At 39.1% G+C, this 26,730-nt stretch overlaps 1 protein-coding gene across 1 annotated transcript in view; it reads left to right on the top strand.

Annotated features, from left to right (window-relative positions):
* The window catches only part of CDK6 (cyclin dependent kinase 6), a 127,586-nt gene extending 108,588 nt beyond the window's left edge, over positions 1-18,998 (top strand). Inside the window, exons 6-8 of the mRNA XM_009641816.2 lie at positions 11,555-11,605; positions 15,534-15,669; positions 17,560-18,998. Coding sequence (XP_009640111.1) covers positions 11,555-11,605; positions 15,534-15,669; positions 17,560-17,706 — 334 coding nt within the window. The 3' untranslated portion in view covers positions 17,707-18,998. The remainder of the gene's footprint in view (positions 1-11,554; positions 11,606-15,533; positions 15,670-17,559) is intronic.
* Positions 18,999-26,730: the final 7,732 nt, after the last annotated feature.

The following is a 26,730-nucleotide window of genomic DNA, read 5'->3' as shown; positions in this document are numbered from 1 at the left end:
TTTTCAGAAATGACAGCCAACTCCATCTGGATCTTGGAGAACTCCTTGTAGTGGACATGAAGGTGGTGAACAATCTTCAAGATGTGGGGTGGCTTAAGGAGCTACAGGTGCTCAGTACTTCAGAGGCCAAGGAAACAATTCATTCTGTAAAGACAGAGTTGTATGCTATTCCCATTAAAATAATGTCCAAAGCCAGTAGCATTCTGCCATGGACAACACAGAAGCAGGGCTATGGCTCAATAAATGCAAAGCAGGGATAAAAGTTGTCCCAAAATTAATTTGGGAAGCTTTGAAACACACAAATAAAGTGTATTAATGCTGTAGTTGCGTAGGGGAGGGTGGCATCTGAGCAGTGTCATCACCTGGAAGTTCTTTTTTGTTTTTTCTCTTCAATATAAGAAATTAACTTACTCTTTGTTTTGGTCAGGATTCAAGCGGGCACAAGGGTAAGTAACCAGAGAGCTCTCAATAGGTGAACTCAAATTACTGTGCACTGTCATGGGCCAGTGAATGTAAATCTTGGAGCTTCTCCAGTCTGAGTTAACAGTCTATTGCATGGGATAAGGTATTGCTTAGGGCAAAGTTATATCTAGTTTAACTGGCCTTTGAAAACTGTATCAGTTTTCCTTGCATGGTTGCTGTACATACTTTCTACCTTAAATACTTATCTCAAGTTTTTCTGCAGGTGTTTATTAATTCACTGTAAGCCAGCACAGCTGCTAAAAATTAAAATATTTTCTTCACACCATCCTTCTAATCCACTTTCATGTCTTTTGACACTCAGACTCAGCAGCTGGAGAAAAAGTCTGAAGTTGAAATTTCACCTCTACTCACATAACAGTTTACTGTTTAGTACTGAAATGTTTTTCCTGCCTTTCTTGTCTGAAGGGTTGTAATCCCCTTTCAGAGATTTTTTTCTGATCAGGAGTGTTCTATTACAACTGAAGGTGATGAGACATATTAGTTGCGGGGGGGCGGCAGCTCTTCTGATGTTTCAGGTTTATCTGAAAATTTAGAGAGGCTTAGTGCAACAGGTGCCATTAACACCTAATACAGGGGCACCAGAAGTGGTCATAGATCAAAATATGTACTCAATACCACTTAGGAGCAGCTCAAGCCCAGCTGGAGACAAAACCCAAGGATTCTCTCTCTTAACTTGTAATGTTTTCCCATAGGGAAAAAAAAATCCTTTTTTCTTGGATTTTGTTCTATGTTGAGAATTTTATGTTCTAGATTGTGTAGAACATTTTGAATTCTATGTTTCCCTTCAAATATGAAAATTTGACATCTATTGGAGCTGTCTTGTCTGAAGTCTCAGAAAGTGCCCATGCACTCTGTTACCTCATTATCACTCTGTCACTGTACTACTGCAGATGACAGAAAAGATTTTAAGATTTTTTTTCCAACACTTTCATAGTTGGATATTTACTTTTCTGCCTTACTCTTCCCAGCTCTAGAAATAAAAAAAAAAAAGTTAGACTAGTAATTTAGTCAAAGAGATGTACCATTTTTATGTGTAACTCACAATGATGGAACAAAGCATCATTTATGTCTTTTCTCATTATTTTATATTACGTGTTTAGTGTATAAGCTCTTTTATCTATAGAGTATCCTTCAGTTTGTGAGGGTCCTTGCTTAGCATTATTGAGAAAGAAAGAAAACCCTAGAAAACCTGGAAACACATACTTGGATGTTAATTTGCTAAGCATCTTTGGGCAGATTGAGTGAACCAGTAGGTGTAGTATATGTGTTCCTTTCACATTAACTTGCTTCTCCTTTGAAGCAGAAGAATCAGGGGTAGGTAAGAGTTTCCTTCAAGCAATAATTATGTGTGCACAGACTTTCAGCTGATACAAGGATGACGACACTGTTACACATTTGGTTAAAAAGAGTTTATTCCAAAAGAAATCAACCTAATGGCACAAAATCTTTTAGTTTAAAGCTTTACTGGGAAAGCAATCTGACTGAAAATATATTTAGTTTGTGGAACATGAATTGGATTTTAATTAGAGGGCCTTAGACTTGAAAACCTATTACATATCCCCTTGACTGAAACTAGTTCCAGCATGAGAGGCACTCTCACAGCAAGGTCCATTTTAAAGGGACTTTTTAGACCAGTAAATAGGGTAATTGTCAATGGATGAGCTCTCTCAGAGTCATCTTGGCATTGCAAGAAAAGTTGTGGAACTATAAACAATTAATTCTGTATCTCTGAAAACTGTGAATTGCATAGATTTTCCCAATGAAATTTCATACAGGATAAAGGAGTAGATATTTCGTGTAGAAGATTGCTTTCATTTCATTTGCGTAATTGATAAAGACTAGGAACAAATTTACACTCCTATTTCTTACCTTGAAGGTAAGTCTTTTGCTGTGTTATAGATGTTTTTAAACCTCTTCTTCAAAATACAACATTAAAGAGCACCTCCACATTCTGACTATCGTGTCGTTTTGGAGTGCTGTCTGCTAGATTTTTAAGTGAGGAGTAAATTATGAGTTAAATGAAAGGAGTGGTGAAGAACAGCTCTGGCATGCTCTGGAAGAAGGATTTAGATCTTTTCAAGGAAAATAAGGGCAAATTTGTTGAGACGCACAAATACCTGGAGGTGAGGATTTTCCTGAGCTCCGTGCAGACACACACAAGCCGCCTGCGCACAGCACTGTGCTTGCTGATTTTCACCATTGCTTATGTAAGTGAACTGGAGAGGAAGGACTGTCCATCCAATTGGACAGCTTTTGTCTAATCCATAGCTCGGTTACTGCCTTCAAACCCTAAAACTGAGTTGCACAAGGAGAGCAAAGAAGCGTGGCAGTTTTAGAGAGTGCAAGTTGAGAAAGGGGATGTGAAATAGATTCATGAGGGAGAAGAGAATACAGAAAACTAAATAAGTGATCATGGGAAGAGCACAACCATATTGTATTTGTCATACCAGTAGTTCTTTCGGGATGCTATAAAAATGCAGAAGCCTGCAGCTTAGTTATATAATTAAACTTCAAACTGCTGACTGACAAGATAGATGTAACTTAACTGCGTGCAGTGATGGGGCGGGTGTTTAACACACAAATGGTTAAATCATATCGCTAGTAGAACTGTCAGTACAAACAAGAGGAATGCTTCTTTTTCCACTCCAAGCAGAGACCATACGGGTTTTTTTCCTTTCCCTTTTTCCAAGGTCAGTCGTGTATGTATTTCCAGAACTTGCTTCAAATGTTGGGACAGTTTTCAAAATGCCACTGTTATATCACACTCCCTGAGCTAACGACGCTTAAAGCCCTCGTGAAATGAGCCTACAAATCTTCTGGAGAAACAAATGTCCACAGATAAGAGGACTGTGACGTGCATGCTGAGGGAATAAGTGAAGGACGTTCAACCCATCAAGGCTCTTCCATTTCAAAAAGTAGCGTTAAATGATGAATGCTGAAGCAGTTCTGCCCAGGAACAGATGAGATCTGCCCACATTACAGCATATTCTGGTCAAAGATAATATCGGCAGTTATCTTTTTGGATTTCATATATATATGTGTGTATCCTTCTGTTGAAGCACCTTTTTCTTCTCATAAGAGGTTGTGAAACCAGATCTCACTTGGCTTGATCCTGGGGTCATTGATGTCTGTGATAAAGCTCCCTTTTATGTCAGTGGTGGGGGACGAAGCCCATCGTTCTGCTCCAAGGCCACCTGGGACCTTGAAACATGACATTTACAAGAAAGGTGTTGAGCAAATGTTAGGCACCCGGAAAAAGATCTTCCTTTGCCTAGTTCCTAAGGGAGCTTTGAAGATGCTTATATTTTCTCTCATTTATGCTCTTTCTCTTGCTTTTTGCTGTATTTTTAATGAGCAACTGAATCTAAACAGTAGGCTGGCCCTGCTTTAGTCGTAAAGCTGTACACAGTGCCCCTGTTTGGTTTCCTTTTTACTAATGTTTCCCTTTCAGTTACGCATGCAAAGGGAACATGCACATCCATCTGCAAGTTTCTTGTGACTGGTCTACTTCACAACTTTGGCTGTTCTCAGGCTGCCAACGTGTATGTTAAAAACCCTCAGAAAGTCCAGCATCTCCATGTAACACAATCATTGGCAGCAAAGCAGTGCAAGCTTTTCATGATGACAGCCCACACCGGGAAACATTCATCTGACGAGCAATCTTAACCCCAAAGTGGATTGCCAAATTGCTGCCTAATCTTTTTTAGTGTGTTCTCTCTTGCTATTAGTATTCTTTTCTATTTTACCTAGAAAAAAGCCACATTTGTAGCAGCTTTGGAGCTGTACATGGACAGTGTCCTGGAAGCTTGCTGTATCAGCTGGGTCTTTCCCTTGCTGGCTTGTATCTACACACAGCTTGGGAAGCACCTTGCTTTCTCAGTTCAGGCAGAAATCCTGTATGTTTCTTAGGAAATAAGTCTATATGTGCATTTGGGGGTCAGAATATTAGCTTTAGCTTTAGAATTCATTTACTTCATTTTAAATAGCAATGGAAAGCAAATTCAACACACTAGAGCACTCTAAGTTTGCAGTAGATTTTTCAGTTTTTCTCCTGTTTTCCTTTATCTGCTTCTGTCTACAGGCAGTCATGAGAAACTCCAGAGAAAATAATAATTATTGCAATTCTTTTGATGCATTAGATCTGAGTCTAATAATAGTTCAATACTGACACAGCCCCAGTGATCTCAGAGATTTTATTCATGATTGTGGTACTATCCTACTTGAAGAATGATAGATTTCAAGTAAAAAAATCGGGTTGTTACAGACTAAAATGAGAAATTCAAGATGGCTGATCTGTTTTCTGTCAGATTCTAACTGAAGAGTATTTCCTCAGTTGTAATGTTTATCTATGCCATCTTTCTTCTTATATGTAGGAGAAGAGAAGATAAGTTTCTTAAAATTTTTGTGCAATTTGTGATCAAGTATAATAAGCTCTACATGAAGTAACTTCTTCCTATGCTGCGTCTGGCACCCACCCACACAAAGATATTATTAAAGGGAAAGGAGAGGGAGAAGTACGAAAAATGTTACGTTTAAAATGAGAACTCTGAATTGCACAACAGCTGAGGCAAGTCACTTGTGACTGGAAGTGGGTAACTGTCCAGAGCGTGCAATGTTTTCAGCTGTGGCCTGTTTTCAGACTAAAGTTTTATATGGTACCATATTCATTTTACCTATCCGAAGGGCCGGTGATCTTCAACTTTAAACAGCGATACTTATTGTTTCCTTTTATCTTGCCTTAGTTTCTCTTTTCGTGCCTGCAGTTCAGACTTCTCCAGGGGATCTGTCAAAGAGAAACAGTGGTGGGAACAAGAGTGAGGAATCAGCTCAGAAATAATCCCTCTGAATAAAGGTTTCCACAGGACAGTCCAGATCATGTTATTTCTAGTCATCTCATAATTCTAGTTTTAGGTCCTATTTGTTTTTAATTCTAAAAATGAAAATATTTTATTCATAACAAGTAACTAAGAATCTGACAAAATTATTTGCCAGCTATTCACATTTTGTAATATGAAAAGAAAAAACAAAACATCATTTAAATATCTCTCTGAGTCACAGACTATGTAGCTTGGCAGGTTTCCCATGGCACGATGCAGGATTCCTTGGCAAATGTTTCTTGGCTTTAGCTTTTTTAGTTTCTTCACCGTCACCTTGTTGCTCTTATACACACAGACATACAAACTCCTAGACTTAACTACTACAATCTTACCGACTTCTAAAATTCCTTGTACCACTTCCATGAACCGCTGCTATATTCTTTCCCCTCACATTTTTCTCTCCGCTATGTCAAATTATTGCGGACTTTCTATTTCAGCACCTCCCCCATCTTGTCTAATGCCTTCAAAGCAGCAGCTACCTATTCTGAAATCACTGCTCTTCTTCCCAGCACTTCTCCTTGCCATCTCTTCAACCAGATTATCTAATCCCTACTTGCCCAAAAAGCAAGTTGTACCTTCCCCACCCATGATGCTCTTTTCATTTTAGGGAGTTCTTGTATGACTTCACTGAGTACATGTGGATTGCCAATATACAGACTTTTCACCGAGAACACACTTTTCACTGAGAATATTGTATATAACAAGGAAAGGGATGGGATTCCCAACTGCTGTTGTCACCACACTGGGCAAATGGACTAGCAGAAAGAATCCAGATAGTTATTTTGGAAGTTACTTCTTACATATCTGGAAAGACTCATCTAGCCTTGGAGGCACTTGTATTGGCAACTGTAGAATTGTCATGGTAGCTCTGTAATATGTTTTGGTTAGAAAGATAATTTCTTTACTTTTTTTCCCTCTTCCATACTGGTTTTCATCACATGACCTTTCTTCTGGGTATCCATTTTACTTGTAGTTTAGTAACTCAGTGTCAGAAATTGAAAGGTGGGTTTCCAATCAGAATGTCACTAATTGGTTCAAAATGTCAGCCACTGCCAAGAAAACTGCAGAAATCTTTTCCTGTGCCCCAATGATTGCGCATTTATTAGACTATTTTTTCCTTGTGTCTGCACTGCAGTATAGACTGGAACAGTGCTTATCAATATCTTTAATTCCAATCTTTATGAAAACTCTAACTTTTCTTGTGGAAAGTTGCGGACCCTCTTTGTTTTGTAGAGCACAGGCTTAAAGTGAAGTCTAGAAGTAGGGTGGCCAGTTTACAGTTAAACCACATTTATCTCTTGGGTGTCATTGCATTGTCATTGTATACAATACTTTTAGAATTGCTTTGGCATGTTCATGGAATTGCACCAGGGAAAATTTTTTCATGGAGACTTGCTTAGGAAATGTTTATTATATTTCAGTTTTTACTGAGTAGCACAGACATGAAAAAATGTCTATAAAATACTCAACCTTTCAGACACCAATATCCAGCTGAGATAGATGGAATATTCAGTGAAGGTGAAACTCAGCATGAAACAACAACATGAGCTGAGTATATTCCTTTGGACAAGAGAAAAGAGCCTAAATTTGGTGAATAGTGAAACCTAATTTGTTCAGCTACATATAAGCATGAGAGCCTTTCAGCCAGAAGATTAGTGGTGCAAGTACTTCTAAACTGTAAGCAGATGGTAACTTTTTCAGGATTTGTGAGGTTTCACATTGCAACCTTATGTCGTGATCTGTATTTTTATTTCTGTATTATCACAGAACCACAGAATGGTTGAGGTTGGAAGAGACCTTTGGAGATCATCTGGTCCAACCTGCCCTGCTCAAGCAGGGCCACCTAGAACTGGTTGCCCAGGACCATGTCCAGATGGCTTTTGAATATCTCCAAGGTGGGAGGCTCCACAACCGCTTTGGCCAACCTGTGCCGGTGCTCGGTCACCCTCACAGTAAAAAAGTGTTTATTTATGTTCAAAGGGAATCTCCTGTGCTTCCATTTGTGCCCACTGCCTCTTGTCTTGTCACTGGACACCACTGAAAAGAGCCTGGCTCTGTCCTCTTTGCACCTTCCCTTCAGGCATTTATAGACATTGATAAAATCCCCCCTGAGCCTTCTCTTCTCCAGGCTAAACAGTCCCAGCTCTCTCAGCCTTTCCTCATGAATCAGATGCTCTAGTCCCTTCATCATCTTCATGGCCCTTTTCTAGTCTCTCTCCAGCATGTCCATGTCTCCCTTGTCGTGGGGAACTTAGAACTGGACCCAACACTCCAGGTGTGGCCTCGACAGTGCTGAGCAGAGGGAAGGGGTCTCCTCCCTTGACCTGCTGGCAACACTTTACCTCATGCAGCCCAGGAGTTATATGCACTTTTGTGTTGGACTGACATATAAAAAGGTAGATAGATTTATCCTGTGAAAATAGTCACAATGCAGACTAATATCCATTTAATTGTGCAGCTGCCCATTTTGTATCTCAGGAACTAAGGTTCATGCTTACTGACTCAGTAGGAGTTTATTTTAGCAGGACAAGGTAGTAATATGGTGCCTTCAACTCATCTTCATACCTGTAGGCTAAGGCCATTCTGGTCCTACATTAGACATGAAGGGGGTTTTCCTGCATTGAGTGGGCACCATTCCAGAGGCAGTGGATAACAGTCTATCTCCAAGGCCTGGAGAAGGAGTGATCAAACAAGATGGACACCTGCAGATTCCCTGTAACATTTCCCTCCTCCCCTGTCCCTAAGAAATCAAAGAAGCAACAGCCAACAAAAATAGGAAATTATGGGGACTTAAAACATCTGAGACTTCTTGAGCAAATAGGGAAATTAAATTAGGTGCATTGTCTTTCCGTCCCATCTTCTTCCCTACTCAAGTGTGTGTTTTGTTACAGCAATGGCGTTAGAGCCCTCAGAGCATGGATTTTGTAGCAAGCAAAGTCAGGGAAGGTTAAGAGGATCGAGGAACCACCCAAAAGGCAAGTGTACCCCCATGGATAGCCCTTTCCTCCATTGGAATATCCCTCTTTCCTGAGACACACATATGCAGAGATTTTAGGAGTTCTTTGAAGTCAGAGGACAGACTCATATCTTCTGCCACAGGCAACAAACCCAGCTCCACACCTTTCCCAAGGGAAAAAGAAGGAGTTCTACAAAATCAGACTCTCAGAATTTAACCAGTCTTACACAGATTATCATCACAGGGAAGAGAGCGTATCCCCAAGTAAGGACTTCTGGATTGAGCTTGCATAAATAAACCTCAGGGAGTGAGTGGGTGAGTGAGTCACGTGAAAGATACCAAGAACAAAGGTGGAATTTTACATTTCTGTGGCTGCTGAGTATGCTCCCAGTTCAGCGGTACTGGGAGACCTGATGTCTACCTTTAAGAACAGAATTAAAAAAACAATCGGCTTGAGGTGAAAGTTTTTATGTACTGGACTTGCAGCACTGGCAAGTCATTACTAAAGAGTAACTACTGCCAAAATGTGAGATGAGATCTTCATATGGCTGCTGATTAAGTGGATCTGCTTCCCCAATCATCTGTCCAATATTCCAATTGAACCTCCAGCCAAAATTCATGAGGCAAGTTTCATTACATTAGTAGTGCCTAACCTGGAGTTGGCATTCTGTTGTAGTCATGATGGTGGGACGGATAGGAACCTGAAAGATGAATTAATAACATTTCATTATGATGAAATATCAAAGTATGTTGGAAGGTCACCTTGTGTTGTATAATTATATAGTCAAAAGAATTTAAATTCTTGCTTCAGCCCTTAGTGAATCTGAGACAGCAACAATGATGGGAAAAACCTCCCTTAAAAATCCCAAGAATCATACTTGTTTTGGCATGACACTGCCTAAGGTGATTTGCGAACAAGGCTGACTTTGCCAAGCTTTCACATTAACGCAAGGTTCAGCATACATTTTAAAACATTAAGTCAGCTTTCCATTTGCATGGATAGGATTATTTGATTGTGTAGGTTTTGTTACTTTAAAGGGCCCCAATATTCTAATGCTGGAGCCAAAATTAAATGCTCAAAGTAACCGTATCTTAATAATTTTAAGCATTCATTCAAAAAATGTCTAATGTTGTCATTGTCTGGCATTGGAAGATACAGAGCATGTCTGCTGCCACGAACAATACTAGGATTGTAGCTACTGACCATTTTTAAAATCAGGCTCAAAACTTACAGCAGAAGTAGATGCTCCTGTTTGAGTGAAGATAAGTGCTGGTTTTTTGTAGAAGCCAGTATTGCTGGATACTTCAAAGCTTAAAAAAATACAGAAACCTCTAAGTATGAGTTGAAACACTCTTGTCATAGAGTCTGTAGTTAGTAAATATCATGGATATCTGGGAAGCAGTGCATACCGATATTTATTATTTATTCAGAATCAAAATAAATAAAGCCCTTCATGGACAAGTGGCAGGCTACTGCATTTTACCCCATCTGTTTCAATCTGTTATTGTATGGTTTCAAATCAGACCTGATGAAATTGTTCTCTCAATGTCCCTGCGCAAAGTAGTTTGCAGTATAAGTTGATATGACATCACCTGAATGGCAGCAGATGTGAAGGATACAAAATGTGTGTTTAGTTCATCAAAGCATGTCTTCCAGTTATTGCTCTGCTCTTTTTCTTGGTGGCACAGATTTCTGGAGAGATTATTATGTCTAACTGTGAAATGTCACAGTGCTCTGGGTCTATTTACTGTATTTGGTGTGGACCCACAAAATGGGCGGCAGTGACAGGGAGCTCTGTTGTCTACATGAGCGTGTCAAGATGTAAAGCAACATTTTTCAGAATTAACTCATGGTTAGCAAAAGGAGATCTAGATCCTACACCTGCTCCTGCATATGAGCAATGAGAGGGGAAGAACTATAGCTGAGTACTCCTCGTGTAGATAGGAGAGGTCTTCTATGAAGAGCAACAGTGAAATGATGGCTTTGGCTATCGCTGCTGTTAAGGACCTGTATCAGACAGAAGAAATGAGTGCAGAGAGATGCAGGAGAACTGACGTCTCTCCATAACCAAAGGCTTCCAGTGGAAACACAGGAATATGCATTGTTTGTCAAGTCACCAGGTCTCATTTGAACAGTTTTGGAAACTGTAACCATAAGTTTACCATGTGCACTGTACTCCGAGAGCTGTGCTCTAGAAGATAGGGGTGGCCTGGCTATGAGTCAACCCAAGTTAGTATCTCAGTTTGCAGTGTGTCTGAATCGTGTTTCTTGGAGTAATCTACCATTTGCTGAACCAAAATGGTATGCAACATCTGGGGCCTGATCTTCACAGATGCCCTCACTTTTGGCTGGATCCTTAATCATCCGTCAGTAATCTGTTGGAATGTCTTGGGAGTTTAAACATAAAATTGCACTGTTGATCACACCTTACTGAATTCAATACAAAGGTGGCCATACAGCCACACAAATCTGAATTTCATATTTTACTTGGGCACTATGGGATGATAGTATTTTATAAACGATGAGTGAAAATATCTTAAATGGTACTTTGAAAAGAAAAAGTGTGTACCACTCTCTGAAAGTATTTTTAGTCATTGTTTTTTTCTGAAAGCGTCTGGACATTCAGCCTATTAATTTCTTTCTTTCCTGAACATATCTTTATTTACGCAGCAGAAGTATTCCTCTCCTTCAAGGTAAATTCTGTACCGTTTCACAACCCATTCTTTACAGACCTTCATAAATCCATTGTCATTTATTTGACCCCTTAAACCCAGGAGCACATTTCCAATATACAGTATACAAGAAATTTAATGTTGAATTTGTATCCATAATAATTCATCTCTAATTTTATTGTGTTTTAATGAATTGCATGACATTCACTCCGTTTTTGTCTCTCTAAACAGCTATTTAAGTATGTTCTTTATAGTGAAATCTATTTTATTAATGGTATAATTCATAGGATAGTATCAGTTGAGAAAGTTATTTCATTCGTGTTAAAGGACAATTAAATTTTCAGAAGTAGCATACTCAAGAACATGTCTCATCTATTCCCTTTTTTATCGGTTTTAGTAGAAGCTTGAAAGGTACACTCACAGACTGGATAAAACATGGAGGCAGAAGTGAGGTCTCAAAAAAAATAACGTATTTTCACCCTATGTTGGCAGCTGTCAATGACAAATACAAATTTACATTAATTAAAGCAAGTCACATCCTAAAAATATTTCTTTGTTCTTTCAGACCACTCTTCCGTGGAAATTCAGATGTTGATCAGCTAGGAAAAATCTTTGAGTAAGTAATAACTAGTTGCATTATGTCAATATCTGTTTAACATTGAAACACTCTGAGGTTTCTTTGCCATGTTTTTATGCAATAATGTGACTAGAACAAAGTATTCCTAGAACATATTTCCTATTGCTACTGTATGCAACATGATATTTCCGTGTATTCTGTGTCAGAGTGGGAGGAGGAAGCAACATGGAATATAGTTCTGCAGAACTAACAGCCATCATCAGGAAGTTATGCGAGACTTCTCTTTCGGGCTTTTTAAATCTCTTAAACATATTGTGCATGTGTCATTCGTGCATATTCCTAAACAGTTAGATCCAAGAGATTCTCTACACATAAACAAATGCAGAGGTTTTCCTTTTCAGTAATTTCTTTGTGTATTTCAGAAAACAACATTAGAATACTTCAAAATTGTTGTTAAACTGAAATCTCTAAGATGATTACCAACAGCTTCTTTGCAGAAAAGGCTTCTGTACACAAGAAAATATTTTAGCTATTAAAATATACTGTGTAGCCTGCTAAAAAGATTAACAGTCCATGTTTTGGTCAGGAAGGTAACTGTGAGAACAGAAGGAATATCAGCATTTTAACAAGTGCTTTGTCAGAGATTAACTAATTGGCTTTACTTTAAAATGGTTTTACAGTTCTAGGAGCTTTTGTTTTTCTTCATCGGATATATCAAATATGTTGAGGAGGTGAGGAGGCTCTAAACTCTCTGAGGTAGAATAATTCTCTTCCAAAATATGTTCTCAGTTAAAAACCAAAAAATTAAGTTATTGATATTACGTATATGATAATTACATACAATTATATCACTTTTTCTTGTAAAAACTCTCCAAGGCAAGGAATGTTTCTGAATTTATAAGAACCATGTAAATTTAAGATCCGATGTACATATCATGTAGTTAAGGAAATCAAAGCCACACAGGGCTGGTCCCACTCCAGAGAATGACTGCCCATTTGCCTCTGCACCTCTGTCTTTCCTTTCTGTACAGAGGGGCTGCAGGGCTGCAGGGGGGGGGAAGCGGGGAGAGAGAGAGAAAAGGCTGAAGTATAATTCTCTTGAAGATATTCCAAAGAGAAGATAGCAAAGTTTCTAGGGAGAAGAGCTTAAACAGAATAAATAATTAATTTCTCTGTTTATCCATTTTTCCAGTTCTCAAATCATAACAGATCTGTTTCTAAGCATTTTCATTATTTAATATGAGGTTCCTAAATTGCAGGTCTTGATTTCACACAGTTGACTTCCCTTTCCTGCATACCATACCAGTGTATGTGACTCACTTGCGTGGTTAATTTGTCATGCGCTGAATAGCGCTTCCTGCCCAATCCAGAAAAATCAGTCCTTAAAGTTTACTTTTTCTTCTTCTGCCAAAGCTACTCCTTTAGTCCTACAATATTCTGCTTTATTAAATGAAGACAGTTTTGATACATACAACATCCTTTATAATTTAAAAAGACATAGCTGTGATTTTTTTAAGGCTTTTGCTTCGTTTATGACATTTAAGGGGAAAAGTCAAAACGAACTGAGCTAGGATTAAATGCATAGCTGCTAGCAGCAGCCTCCGACAGGGATCTTTCCATCCCTAGGGGCCGAGATTACCTGTGCAGAAAAGAATTCATCAAGAAGACAAAATGCCGTGCTAATATTAGAAGAAATTCCTTATTACACATCTACATAAAGAGAAAGTTTGGTTTTGCTTCTTTTGTGCAGTTCTCCTTAAATAGTTCAAAAGTTTCTTTCTTGGGTTCTGGGGGGGGGGGGGGTATGCTAAATAGTGTTTATTTTGTGTTTTCACAGCTGGAGAACCCCCTACAGTTAGGCATAGCTCTTCTTGTAGGAGGATTGTTTCTTTCTACAGTAATGACTCATTCTGCAGGCTAATTTGGACAGAAAGTAGTTTCAGGATTTTTGTGCAATCTGGACTGATGCATTCTTTCAGATAATGGGGCTGTGGTCTACCTTTGCTTTACATGTGCGTACCGACTTCTGTCAGGTAAAATTCCACCGCATTGGAGGGTAAATCCCTCAGACATGGCCCAAAACTACTTCCTGCTTTTCCAAGGCACCATCAGCGTGTGGGATAGCCTCATAGATTTCAGGCTAAATGCTGCAGTGGTTTGAGCAGACTTGTCTCCCATTGTGATCAATGGGAGTGGAAAGCACTCAGCGTTTCTCAAGACCAGGCCTGAACCTTTGACAGGAGATGAAACTCATCCAAGATACTCCCAAACTTAGTCACTGAAATGGTAGTGCTACCAGACCAGAATGAGGGCATCTACTCAGACATTCATTATTAAGAGGTTTGAGTGCTACGTGAGTGTGTAACTAAAAATGTCTCTCCTTTCCACTCTTGGTCTTGTCCACCCTACCTGCCTGACAGGCTGCCTCCTTCTTTCTTTTTGTTAGCTTTGCCTGTGTCTGTGCTTATTCTGCCCTGTTCATGCTCTCTCATGCAAACGTTAAAAAACCTAGGACTAAATAACACATTTGAATGGCAGATTAAACTTCATTGTTATTTAAAAAACTTAACTCCCCCATCTTCCTACAGTGCTATTTGTATTACATTTAATAGAGGTCCAGATCCTCAAACAGCCAATCACATGGCTTTAACCACCGTGGCCAAGGGAGTTGCCCCACACCCCCACCATATCTGTGGTGATAAAAGTCAAATTCAGTTTTTCGTACAAATTTAATTTATCATTTCCCAAGAGATGTGATATCTTCAGATGTAGTATAATTAAATTGTCCTGAGATTTTAATTGCCATGCTGTTGTTTTGAGGACATATTAATTTTTGGAGGTATTTTAGGTGAGCCAAATTGCAATCTAAAATCCATGTAGGTACATGTGGAGTAATTCCACTAAGTTCGGTGAGATAAAGTATGATTTGCATCAAAGCATTTGGCCCATGGCCTCACAGTCTTACTACCAACCTCAGTAAGAAGAAAGGTCAATGCTGCTCCCTAGTGGCAGTGGGCTTAGTGCAGCCCCAAGTATTCGGTGACGTTTCTTCATGTTCCTTCTTGTCTTACCATGTCATCGTTTCTAATAAAAATCTCGATTTCACAGGCTGTAAAAATTTAATTTCCCTGAAACCTGACAAGTAATCTATGGTCTTTTCTAGAATTTCCATCAGAAACTGGCTTTTCAACCCGACAAATATTAGCATCACACTAAAACATGAAAAGTATGAGACTTGATCCATCAGAGGTTTACCTACTATTTCATTTATTTGGTTTTAAACCCTTACCATGATTATTTAATTATTACAAATATCTTCTATAACTTAAAGAATAAAGATATAAATTATAAAAGGAAATTAAAATATTCTATTAAGGGGTAAAGAAACACTAAAATACAATTGAAAGTAAAAACATGAAGGCACTCAAGTCCTACGCCACTTCTGAACTGAGACTTTAAAGTCTGTATTGTGAAGAAAATAAATTGTTTAAATTTGGGCAACAATTACTGCACATAGCTTTGAAGCATTATCAAACATCCCTTTTATCGCCTTACCCTCAACTTGACCCACACTCTTCTCTCAGTCCCTATTCTTGTGAATAAAGATCCTTGCATGCAATTCCCCTTTGAAACTTGCTGCTTTTAATCATCCTGGAGCAACATATCTTGCACTATCCAGTCAAGAGCTGAGCAACTTTCTTCCACAGCATTCAGCCCTTTTTTGAAAAAAAGACTCAGAAAATTGAGACCTAGGCCAGAAAATTGTGCTGGCCAGAGAATGATTTTTACCAAGCACACTGAGGACCTACACTCATCAGCCTCTATTCACAGAGATCGGTGCGCTACTGTACAATTAATCTCATTGAAACAAAAAGACTTATAAAGTAAAACTGCCACTCAGTATAATCTATGTAAAGGGGAGACTGGATAAATGTTCAGACCTAACGTTGTGGTTTTCCTTTCACAGTGTAATTGGACTACCAGAAGAAGAGGACTGGCCTAATGACGTTGCTCTTCCAAGAAATGCTTTCACTTCCAGACCTGCACAACCTATTGAAAAATTTGTACCAGATATTGATGATCTGGGCAAAGACTTGCTTCTAGTGAGTTTCTATTTGTTGTCCTCCAAGCCATATGACTGACAGTTCCCACTGTGCATGCAACATGCCAAGAAACATTTATGTTTCCATTTAATGGTGTTATTAAAGAAAAGCTCCAAAATAGCTAGGCAAATTCATGTAAATCTGTGAAACATCAGCACAAAGACACCACCTTTGGTTCAAGAGATGTCAGAGCTGAGGACAGTTAGAGACTAGGAGACTGTGTCAGGGAAGTACCTGTTTGATCTGTCTTTAGACCTTATGCTTTGATCCTCATTACTGACCACTGTTGTGCCACTGATTCAGCCATTCTTATAGTGTAAGCCTGACATGAGTACAAAAACCGACCTACCATTTTTCATGGTATAGTGGACCCAGTATAAAGCAGAAGATAGGCTGTAGAGGCAGATTACATCTGCAGGCCTTCTACTGAATGCTGAAAACTTGAGATTTGAATTCACCAGGTTTTGCCTCTTAAAAATGTCAGGATTGAACAGATGCAAACAAATTGTGCTGGTGCAGCTGGTAACACTGAATTCAATTAAATTATTTGCATCATTTTTATAGATATGTTATAAACACAGACCTGAAGTTCAGTCTTGGAATGGAATATAGGGAATGGCCTTGCCTCAGTTTGCCTTTTGCTGTGCTTGTTGAAATCTAGCTAAACTTGTTCTGTGCAAGCCTTTAAAAGATCTTGGTTGACATGGGCTCAGTAGAGAGGGCTCAGTGGAACTCTTGAAAGACTTGCTGCATCCCTTCAGGAACTGCTCTCTCTGGCCACCATTATCTCTAAAGAACAGCAGATCATCCTCCATTGTCCTTAGGACTGCAGCTCCCAGCTGTGGTAAACTGGGCTACATCTGGAAATGGAAGCTAGATGTGGGACAAGAATTAGATTCTGGGAACAACAAGGAATAAAATATGGTAGGGAGCTCAGTGAGTGTGAGGCATGATGGGAGGGGGGAAGAAGACAAATATCTGTGCTTAGAAGGTGAGGTGGAAAGTTCATGTTAGGCAGAGTGGGAGCCACAGATGAAAGAGAGAGTAGGACTGGAAGTCACTGAATTAAATTTCAAAAGTTAAATGATAGAAATTCTGATACAAGAAAAGAAAATAGGAGTAGGGAGTGGTTAGACAAGGACAGTAGGGGGCATGCTATCTGGAGGTGAATGAAGGAAAAGAGAGCAACTTATAAAATGCAAGGCTGTGGGAGAGATTTCAGTGCTGGCTGGACAAAGGCTGGGATAAGGATCTGGAAAGAAGGCAAGCAAAGTACAACTAGGAAGAAGAGGGAGAAACTGAACACAAAACATTAGCATACAAAGGCTATAAGTCAAAGACCCAATGCTTACAGAAATGCTGAGCCTAGGAATGAACATATTCCTTATGATGCCATCCATGTATTAGGGACATGGTTTAGTGGTGGGATGTCAGGGTTAGGTTAAAGGTTGGACTCGATGATCTCAAAGGTCTTTTCCAACCAAAGTGATTCTATGATTCTATGTTCATATAACCACAAAAGAATGGTGCATTGAACTCTGAGGGGATTCAAAAGTTGTCCATGAAGAGTTGCTCCCTGCAGTCTGTGAGACAGATCTCCTGTGCATGTGAATTCAAGAAAACCTGAATTCTGGGATTTTCCTAAACTATTAATACTTTAATTTTCTAACTTGTTATTTTCTATTAGCTTTGGAGATGTCATAGTCACATACTATGACCCCACTGCTTGTTTTAATATGGGTGGTCATCTTATCGTGCAGCACCTACTGAGACCCTGTCGTGTCTCATACTGATCATAAATTGAAGTTGTCATGCATTAATGTATATATGCAATGTTAGCACTGTTAACTGTACACTTGAGTTAAACCCAGCTTCTCTTCATACTTACAGAAATGCTTAGCCTTCAATCCAGCCAAGAGAATATCTGCCTATGTTGCCCTCTCTCACCCATATTTCCATGATCTGGAGAAATGCAAGGAGAATCTGGACTCTCACATGTCATCCAGCCAAAACTCCAGTGAGGTGAATGCATCATAATGCTGACTGAAGATGAATCATAAATGAACAAGATGTGTAGCTGACAAGGCCACTGTCCTGTACAAACCACATAGCTGTTCTAGTGAAGATCATTATTTGGAGGTTTTATGCACTTATCTTTTATTTTGGGATTGTGATGTGCTTATCCAAGAAAATCAGTCTAGTTTACTTTCATCAGAGCAACACAAGGGCCAGGGCTTTGACCTGCTCCCATTGCAGCTTTATGTTTGTTCTGGTTTTGTTTTGTTTATCTACCTGGGAAAACTCCAGACGAAGAGAAGCTGCTGACCGGTTTTGCTGCCATTTTGTCCTTTTTATACTGAATGCTGCCAGTGTGGAGTAGGATGATCGAGTCACTGCCAAAACATGATGCAATCTCTCTTTCTAGCTGCTGAAGCATGATTTGGTACTTTTATTATTATTATTATTATGTGGTCTCTTACAGTAATATTTAAAGAATGGCATTGAAATATCAGATCTCTGCAACCTGCAGTTAACTGATACGTGCATTAATACATCCAGCTACTGTTCATTCATAGCATATATGCAGGTGCTTCCCCACTTGAAAACTTGGATAGATTATTTTATCATTTAATCGCTCTATAAAAATAACAGTGACAATGGTGAGCATAATAAATATCTCAACTTTTAGGTTTTTCATACACAAACGAGTTATTACCCAGCTACGTTTGTGTGCATGTTGCAAAAAAACCCAAGTGTTTTAAAAATCTGCTAGGGTCACGTTCTTAAAGACTCTTTTGGTTTCCAAATGGTCGGTTTGTGTTGAAATCCAGGCACATTCTAGCCCATCATCTAACCTATCGTTCCCCCCTGGAAACAGTGGCAAGCACATTTTCTTTATCTCATTCCAGATTTTCTGATATGCAGCTCAAAGACATGAGCAGAGCCAATGAAAATCAATACAGATTTTCACCTTCAACCTGTTCTGATCATCAGCCAAAAAGGAAAATAGAAAAAATATTTCCAATTCAGAAGCAGAGAATCCTATAGCTGTAATAAGCACAGATAAGTATTTGTGCTGAATTGTATGCTGTATACTGCGCTGCCTTACCTGGAACACTCCCCCATGCATCACAAGTGCATGAACGTTACTGTCTCAAAATCCCTTACACATCATTTATTAAGCAGACTTGTTTTCTATGCAGAAATGCATGAGCTTCTCTCCTAAACCACCATGTGGGTATACTGGTACATGCTTCTCCACAAGGGTTAATGTGCCATTATTGAATGTCAAAATAACTAAGTAATTCACATGCCTTTATAGCACAGTTATTTTAAATATTACATTAAATTTTTATATTTAGTATTTTTACCTTAACTAAAATATATTTTCAGTATTTTAAAAAGAAGCTTTTATTTTTTTAATACTGTACTGGGAAAAAAAAGAAATATTTTAAATCCATAAAAGCTGTTCCCTAGCATGACTTTGGTGCATTTACCTGGATATGACTTGGGGGAAAATATTGGTCCAACGAGTTAGCCCTTGCCATAAAACCATAAATATACACTATTGCAGTATAATTGATAAGTGAGGCAGCTAGCTTTGCTTACTCCTGTGATAGTCCCTTAGGCTTCCCTCTTCCTCATCTCTAGTTCATCTTGTCTAGCTCGTGAGCCAGCGTTATATCCTCATTCACAGCATGCTTGGCAGAAGCAGGTCCCTAGCAGTGAGTTGAGCAATACAATTTTTCCAGCTGTGGCACGGGAACTTGTAGCTGTCTCCCTGGCAGGTTTCTCAATCCTGTGATAGACTGGCTGTTGTGGCGATCTTCACTGTTAACTCTCTTTCGGGTATCTGCGCTGTCTGGGACGTGGCCCATTGCTAGGATAGTGAGTGAACCTTATCTGTCTCTTGGATAAAGCTTTTTATTACAGTTAGATACATAAATATGTGATATATGTTTAAATTAACTTCGTTTTAAATAAGACAGATTTTTAAAAGGACCACTTGCATGCATGCATGCAGTGGCCTGTGCTCTTCTTCATGCCCAGAATGATGCCTATGCAAAACCTACCAGCATGAACAGGCAAGCTGCAAGTTAGGCCTGGCAAGAGCACGCACGAGGCATCTGCACACAGAGATACTACAGATGCGTAACACAAGAATTTTGGAAGCTCTCTGAGCGGCAAGCTGAAGGCCAGGGAGCGGTCACAGCAGCTGACCCTCTAATCTTGGCCTTGCCTCTGTCATTCTCTCTGTTCCCACGTCCAAAGGGAACTGCAAACCCACTGCACTGGTAGTGGTCCCAGCCCTACTCCTCCATGGGTCAATGGATCTGAGTGGGAATAGGTTTTAACATTCATAGAAAAGGATGGGCCAGAGTGACATTTTTGCTAACCATTTTTACACACTAATTAGAACAACAAACAGAGCCAAACTTCAGGAAAATCTTGTGATAGTAACAAACAGAAAAGTTTTCTATACAGTTTAGCACTTTTAAAAGCATTCCACATTCTACCTACGGCTAAGCTATCATACATACTTTATCAGGACATTCAGCTGGTGTGGCTTTCCAGCAGCTGTCAGGGAACTCTCCCAGAGCTCTCCAACAACTGACATAGGGCAAAAAAAAGTAGAGGAGGAGAGGGTATTTTCAAATTAGGCTCAAAACTCTCAGATAGAGATGTGCATCTGTTCCGTGTTAGAAGAGCTTTTAGTATTAAGCCTAGCGAAGCAAAGGCTAGAAGAGAATATGATTGCTGAATGTAGGTACATTATTAGGGTAAAACAAAAAGAAGGGAAGAGAACACTTTAAGCCCAAGGTTAGTGTTGGCCCAAAAACTAATGAGAATATGGAAATCACAAGAAAGTGAACTACTGGAGCAGTATTTCCCGATCAGTAGTATCAAAAGAAATGCTCAGAGAGCAGCAGAGAAAAGCAGGGGCTGGCTTATGGAATCAGAAGCAGACCTTCTGCAACATGGTGCTGTATGTTGTCTACTATAGAATCAGGTTATAAATGGGGGTATTCAGGAGAACAGCTTGAGAAGGGCTGCATTAATGGTCACATTCTGGAACATCCTTCTAGTGGGAATGGCAGAAATAAAAAAAGAAATCTAAGTTCTGTCTTGGCGGGGTTAGGGAAAAGATTTATCTAATGGGGTCCCTTGTGGTAGCAAAGCCTTAGATTCAGAGGACCAAAATAGAATCAGGTTATAAATGGGGGTATTCAGGAGAACAGCTTGAGAAGGGCTGCATTAATGGTCACATTCTGGAACATCCTTCTAGTGGGAATGGCAGAAATAAAAAAAGAAATCTAAGTTCTGTCTTGGCAGGGTTAGGGAAAAGATTTATCTAATGGGGCCCCTTGTGGTAGCAAAGCCTTAGATTCAAAGGACCAATTACTTTTAAAATTACCTCCTTTTCAAAATCTTTGTAGGAAGAAGTTCCATTTGACACCATAAGCTTACTCTTATTCCTGTCTTCCCTGCCAAACCGTAGGGCTTCACTTAGACTAGTACACTGAGAAAGCCTGTTCTCTGGCTGGGCAAGGTGCTGGCACTGGCTAAAATCATGCCAGGAATCATGCTCATAATTAGACAGTACAGACAACTGTGGGACTGTGCTCGAGCCCATGCCCTTGCTTGTTTTATTTTGCCGATATAGCTCTAGTATTTGAGTACCTTTACTCATTACTGCCATATATGTAGGGCATAGGAATTGTATGTGTGGAAAAGAAAGTGCTCCTTGACATGCCTGTTCCAGACTGTGATGAAAACTCATCTTTAGATACAACTTCAGAGTGCAATTCTTCTTAGCAATAACTATACCTGTATGTGTTCTAAAGGAGCAGTTCAACAGCAGCTAAAAACCACTGAATAACAAAAAACATATTAAAAATAAGTATAGACGTTTAGCTCCTACATCACCCACAGCCAGGCACTGTGCTCTTTTCAGCAGAGAACAGGGTGTTCTAAGTAATGGAAAGAGCAATTTCTATCTCCCACCAATGTTTTTTTTTATCACTACTATATATTCTGCAGGAAAAACAGAACCAATAGCCGAGGAAAAAATCCCACCAAAGCCAGCTAGGGACGTGCTAATTGCTGAACCATAGCAACACATCTGGAGCAGCCCTTTTCTCTCTTCATCCTGTCTCCATGCTCACTCTAGCTCTTCAGTTCTCCTTCAGCTCCCTTATGGAAACAGGTGTCAGTGATGCTCACAGGTGCTATTTCCAACAAGATTCTTCCGAATTTTCAGTAGCTACGCAGTGTCAGTGTCCCTTACGTCTGTATTACCAAGTGTTGCTTCTTTTAATCCAGCAGCCCAGAACAAATGATTAAAAAAGAATTTTTTTGTGCACCTCCTTGCTTACACTTAGTTTTGCATACACCTATGTTGCCCTCTGTGTGCCAAGTAAAACTCTAAAAATAGTGTTTGTGCATATTTTTGTGTAAGCTGTGCCCACATTCCAGGGTTTTTTTTCAGCCTACTAGTGCACAATTGTAAATGTTAGAGTACCTTTCTCTGTTGTTTCTGTCCAAAAAATGAGGATGTCATGTTTGCAAAATATTGAAATTTGGTGCTATGTGTACAGAGCCTTTTACATGAAAGAAATCAGTAAGTTGTAGCATTTGAGCATCTTCTGTGCAGGGGATGGTATCCAGCATCATAACTCTTATGTGGTTTTCACACTCGATGGTTGTTCTGGTGAATAAGAAGATAATACTGTGCCGTACTACTTTTCACAGGTTCACTCACTGTCTTTGAGAAGCGTGTTTTATTATACATATAATTCTCTCTGCTGTTAGGTATTAGGCCAACTTTCATATGGAAAACAAAGAGAAAACATGCTGGTTTGGTCTTTTAGCCAACAAACTTGGAGCACTTATCTGACTCACAACTGAAAACACATCAGTTGTCAAATATGTATATGAATCATAAACCACACAGTTTGGTTTAAAAGGTCATGTAAATTAATTATCTTCCATGTATAAGACAGATTTGAATGATGAGGAAGTTTATTCTAAGAATTCTGTTTTATAGAACCACTTTGCTAGTATTTTTCGTATACAGTAGCTTCAGGAATAGATTGATATACAATGTGAATTAGAAGATAGTGGGCTATTAGAGTGATTTTGTTGTGTGATGCTTGAAGCTTGAATTGTTCACAAGCTTAGGAACCTAACATATTTATTTTATTGCTACAAAACTGCTTCTAAATATCAAGATCTTTTTTGATGTTAACAGGATCTCACACGTCTCTTAACATGTAAATCATTTTCTTGAAATTAGTATATTAGAAAAAACTTTTTTCCAAACCGCAGTTGTGCGGGAAAATTTAACAAACATATTTTTACTTTCACAGACAATAGTAACATGTTATATATTACAATCTTCAGTAACTGACTGTTAATAAGCTATCATTTTACTTCTTTTTGATTACTAATTATTGGAGTATGCAGATTACTTTCCATGAAGAAATAATTCAGAAACAATCTCTAGAAAAGTAAATGGGATTTTATACATTTAACCTTCCATGTTTCCTTTTCATATCCAGTTTTTTTGTGCAAGTACAGTTCAGGCATGCAAAAATTCAACTACTATTTTACCAGTCTAGCAGGCTGTACAGCTGAAATACAAGTTTCATTTGTGAGCTATTTATTTTATTATATCTCTTTGTTTTGAAAATTGTTAGATTATGGCTGTAGTATAATTCCAGTTTCAGGACCAGATTCTGTAACCATCAAATCCCAGTAATTTATGTAAAACAATAAGGAGCTTTCTCATTGATTTAAATTAACTAGGCCATTAAAAGAAGAAAGATGTGGACATATGAACTGACAGAAATACTTTTGCCAAGTGTTATTTCTTCCCTTTAGGTTAAAGCTTACCAAATATTGCATACTGATATGCAATATATACACAATATAAGAACCACAAAAAACATGTAGGAGTAGTGTGCATGGATAATATAAAAAATGGGTCATTAGGTTCTTGCAGAAACCAGCTAAAAATCATTCTTTTAGCTGAAATTCTCAAAAATTTGAAACTGATATATTTTTCCATTTTAAAATATTCCTGAAAATTATGTATGTGTATTTAATTCTAACAGTGATAGGCACCCGAACAGAACTGAATCAAATAGGAACTTGTTCTCAAAACTGATTCTGCAAGGCCAAGTAGATACCATCCGTTCTTTTTGTGTTCAGCAGAAGCTGAAATTAGCGAGCGCCATACTTAGATGAGTCTTTTGCTTGGGCAGAAAAGGCCAAGGTTGCTGTGAGTAAAGTTACTGGAGAATTTGCTTTGACGTAAATAAAGTCCTTTGAGAGCTTCTGCAATGTTCAAATTTCCAGCCTTCATTGAAAGACTGCAAAACAGCTAAGATAAACCAAAACTCCCTAACCATATAGCATTTTTTTTCCTTCAGACTAAATGTTTTATCTGTGTTAGAATATATTGGTGAGCTTCATCCAGCTCAACATCAATGAGACTTTTGCATGGCTAGAGAAAGTAAGAGGAGATTATGCTATGGATAGTTTGATACCGTGTGATTGTGGTAAAGTAGATTTTTTGTTTTCAAAAAAAAAAATCAGACAAAAGATACTGCCTTCTTTAAAAAAAAACAAAAAACTTGACATTTAGTAAAGATTAAAAAGGTGATCTTAAGGAACTATTGGGAAAATATTGCTGGGATAAGGGAAAAGGAGCATATTTATAACGTGAAAAATGTAAGTACAAACAATGTGTATTAAATACACATTGAAACTGATACTTTTTCACTGACCTTGCAAAGTTGGTAGGGTTTTATGAAGAATCCAAGTATGAACTTATTCTAACATTTTAATGTTCATTTGCACTAAAGCAACCTATACTATTCAACTGAAAGGAGAAGGGAAAACAGGTAATGTTTAACTTGTGATTTACTTTGGTGACATCTACGTGGATATGCTGTAAAGCTCTCAAGTTCGCTGTCCATTTTTGAGCGAGCTAAATTTGCGTCCACAATATTTAGCTTTCTGCACCTTAAACCCATCCACATGCCAGAAAAAACCACACTTTCTAGTGTTGACATGAATACTGGCTCCCATTGACATGCTCACGTTAAGCCCAGCCAAAGAGCACTGTTTCTGCCACTGACGAAAATGAATTTTCACAGGCTGCCAGCTTCCTTCGTGCAATTACTCCTAAAGAGTTTGTAATTAGCTTTCTACAATATGCAGCCTTTCCTCTTATTCCATGTTTCATACATATGTCATATTATGCAAATCCTCAGCTTTTTTTAAAAAAAAAAAAACAGTTCTGGAATGTTAGGATCAATTTTGAGTAGCTGGATGAGGGAGGAAAACCGTGAAGTGTGCAAAGATAGGAAAAATGGGCAGAGATTAGGAGAGTTCAGGACAATTTTGGCAAATGAATTTGAATATGTGGAAAAGTTATGTTTAAGTGAAGGGTGAAGACTTTTTTTCCAACTATTCTGTTTTCTCCTGTCATTCACTTTCATGAGCATAAGATGAGAAAGCAAGACTCTTGCACGGGTTTTTAGTTCCAGACACTTATCATGCCAACTCAAGTCACGAGTTCCAGTGCAGTTTTTCAACATAGCAACAGCTCTATTTTTTAAAACAGATTTTGCAGAAGCTAGAGGTTTTTCTGTGTAGATATAAAAAAGTCTTATGAGACAGCATGAGGGTGGATTAAGCTGGCCACACAGACACTGCCTGTAGTTCAGCTGCAGACACAGAGAACGTACAGCTCCAATGCAGGAGGGCCACTCACGGTGTCCTTTAGCGTGCAGTATCATTGTGCATTGTGAGCTCGCTCCTGCCACAAATTGAAAATCCTTTGGCAATCTAAAATGTCATGGTTTTGAGCACTTGGATTTTTATAAGAATATCCGCATGCAAGTTTTGCTGGATCAGTCCAGGTGGCTCACCGTCTTACAGGAGCAAGTCTGAGAGCCTAGCGAGTCTGTCCGACACCCAGTTGTAAGTAATACTGCAGAACCATCTGCCATGGAAAAAAAAAGTCTTTTTGTAGGTTGCAGAGCAAGAATGGTGCTTTCTGCACTGCTGTGCCAACCTGAGAGCTACCATTAACTATTGTTATGCTACCTCCAAAAATACAGAATACAAAGCCTGTGTAGCATTTTGTTGTGTTTAGCCCATGTATGGAGGTGGCCGGGTAAGTGTTGGCACAGAGCAGCTAATTTTGGTCCTTCCATTAAGCGTGAGCAACTAGGCTTGGCACAGAGACAAATTTTACAGTTCCAGGGATGGGAAACCTCTAATCCTACACAGTAGTTCTCTGGCATTTGTTAAATACATATAGTGGTACATCACCCGGCTACTCACACCGTCCTTTCCTTATCCAGATCATCCTACTGTGACACCAAGAAAGAAGCCCTGGGGAGTCCACTCCTCAATAGCCTTTCAACACCCTGCTTCCTCTCACTGCGGTGACAATTACCTGTCACTTGTATCTGACCCTGTATATTCCACAGCCACTTAAGAAGCTGTGAGCTAAATTACTACCTTGTGATTCTGCAGCCCCTCAGTCTGCCGGCAGCCAATGATTTGTACTACAGTTTTTCCTTGCTTCTCATTAGGGACTGGGAAACACTACAGTAGAATATGGCAAAGCATGCGCTACTTTTACACTCTTTGGTTCAAGCAAAGAGATGAGCTAGAATAGGTGAGAATGAACATAATGTGTTTGATCAGCCAAACCAATTTTTGATTCAGAAGATTATTTACTAAGTCTAGAAGATGCCTGGACAACTGCATGTGATGCGCATGTTTACAAGGGCAGCTAATGATGCTTCTCTTACGCAGAAGTTTTTAACGGATACAAACAAGACCAGCAATGCCAGCCTTCTATTGCTTACCCCCCTTCCCTTCCCTTTCCCTGAGATCACCATTCCCAAGGCGAGGTTTCCTCCCAGCGTGAGGCAGAGCAGCTATGAAACAGTTCTTCCTGGTCCCCAACTCCCAAGATGACTCGGGTGCATGTAGGCAATCCAGCTTGTTCCTTTGCTTTTTGCTATGGCAGTTTTG

The sequence above is a fragment of the Egretta garzetta genome, unplaced genomic scaffold (assembly GCF_000687185.1).
Source record: "Egretta garzetta isolate BGI_Z169 unplaced genomic scaffold, ASM68718v1 scaffold30, whole genome shotgun sequence".
Taxonomy (NCBI): Eukaryota; Metazoa; Chordata; class Aves; order Pelecaniformes; family Ardeidae; genus Egretta; species Egretta garzetta.
This window is presented reverse-complemented; position numbering and strand designations above follow the sequence as displayed.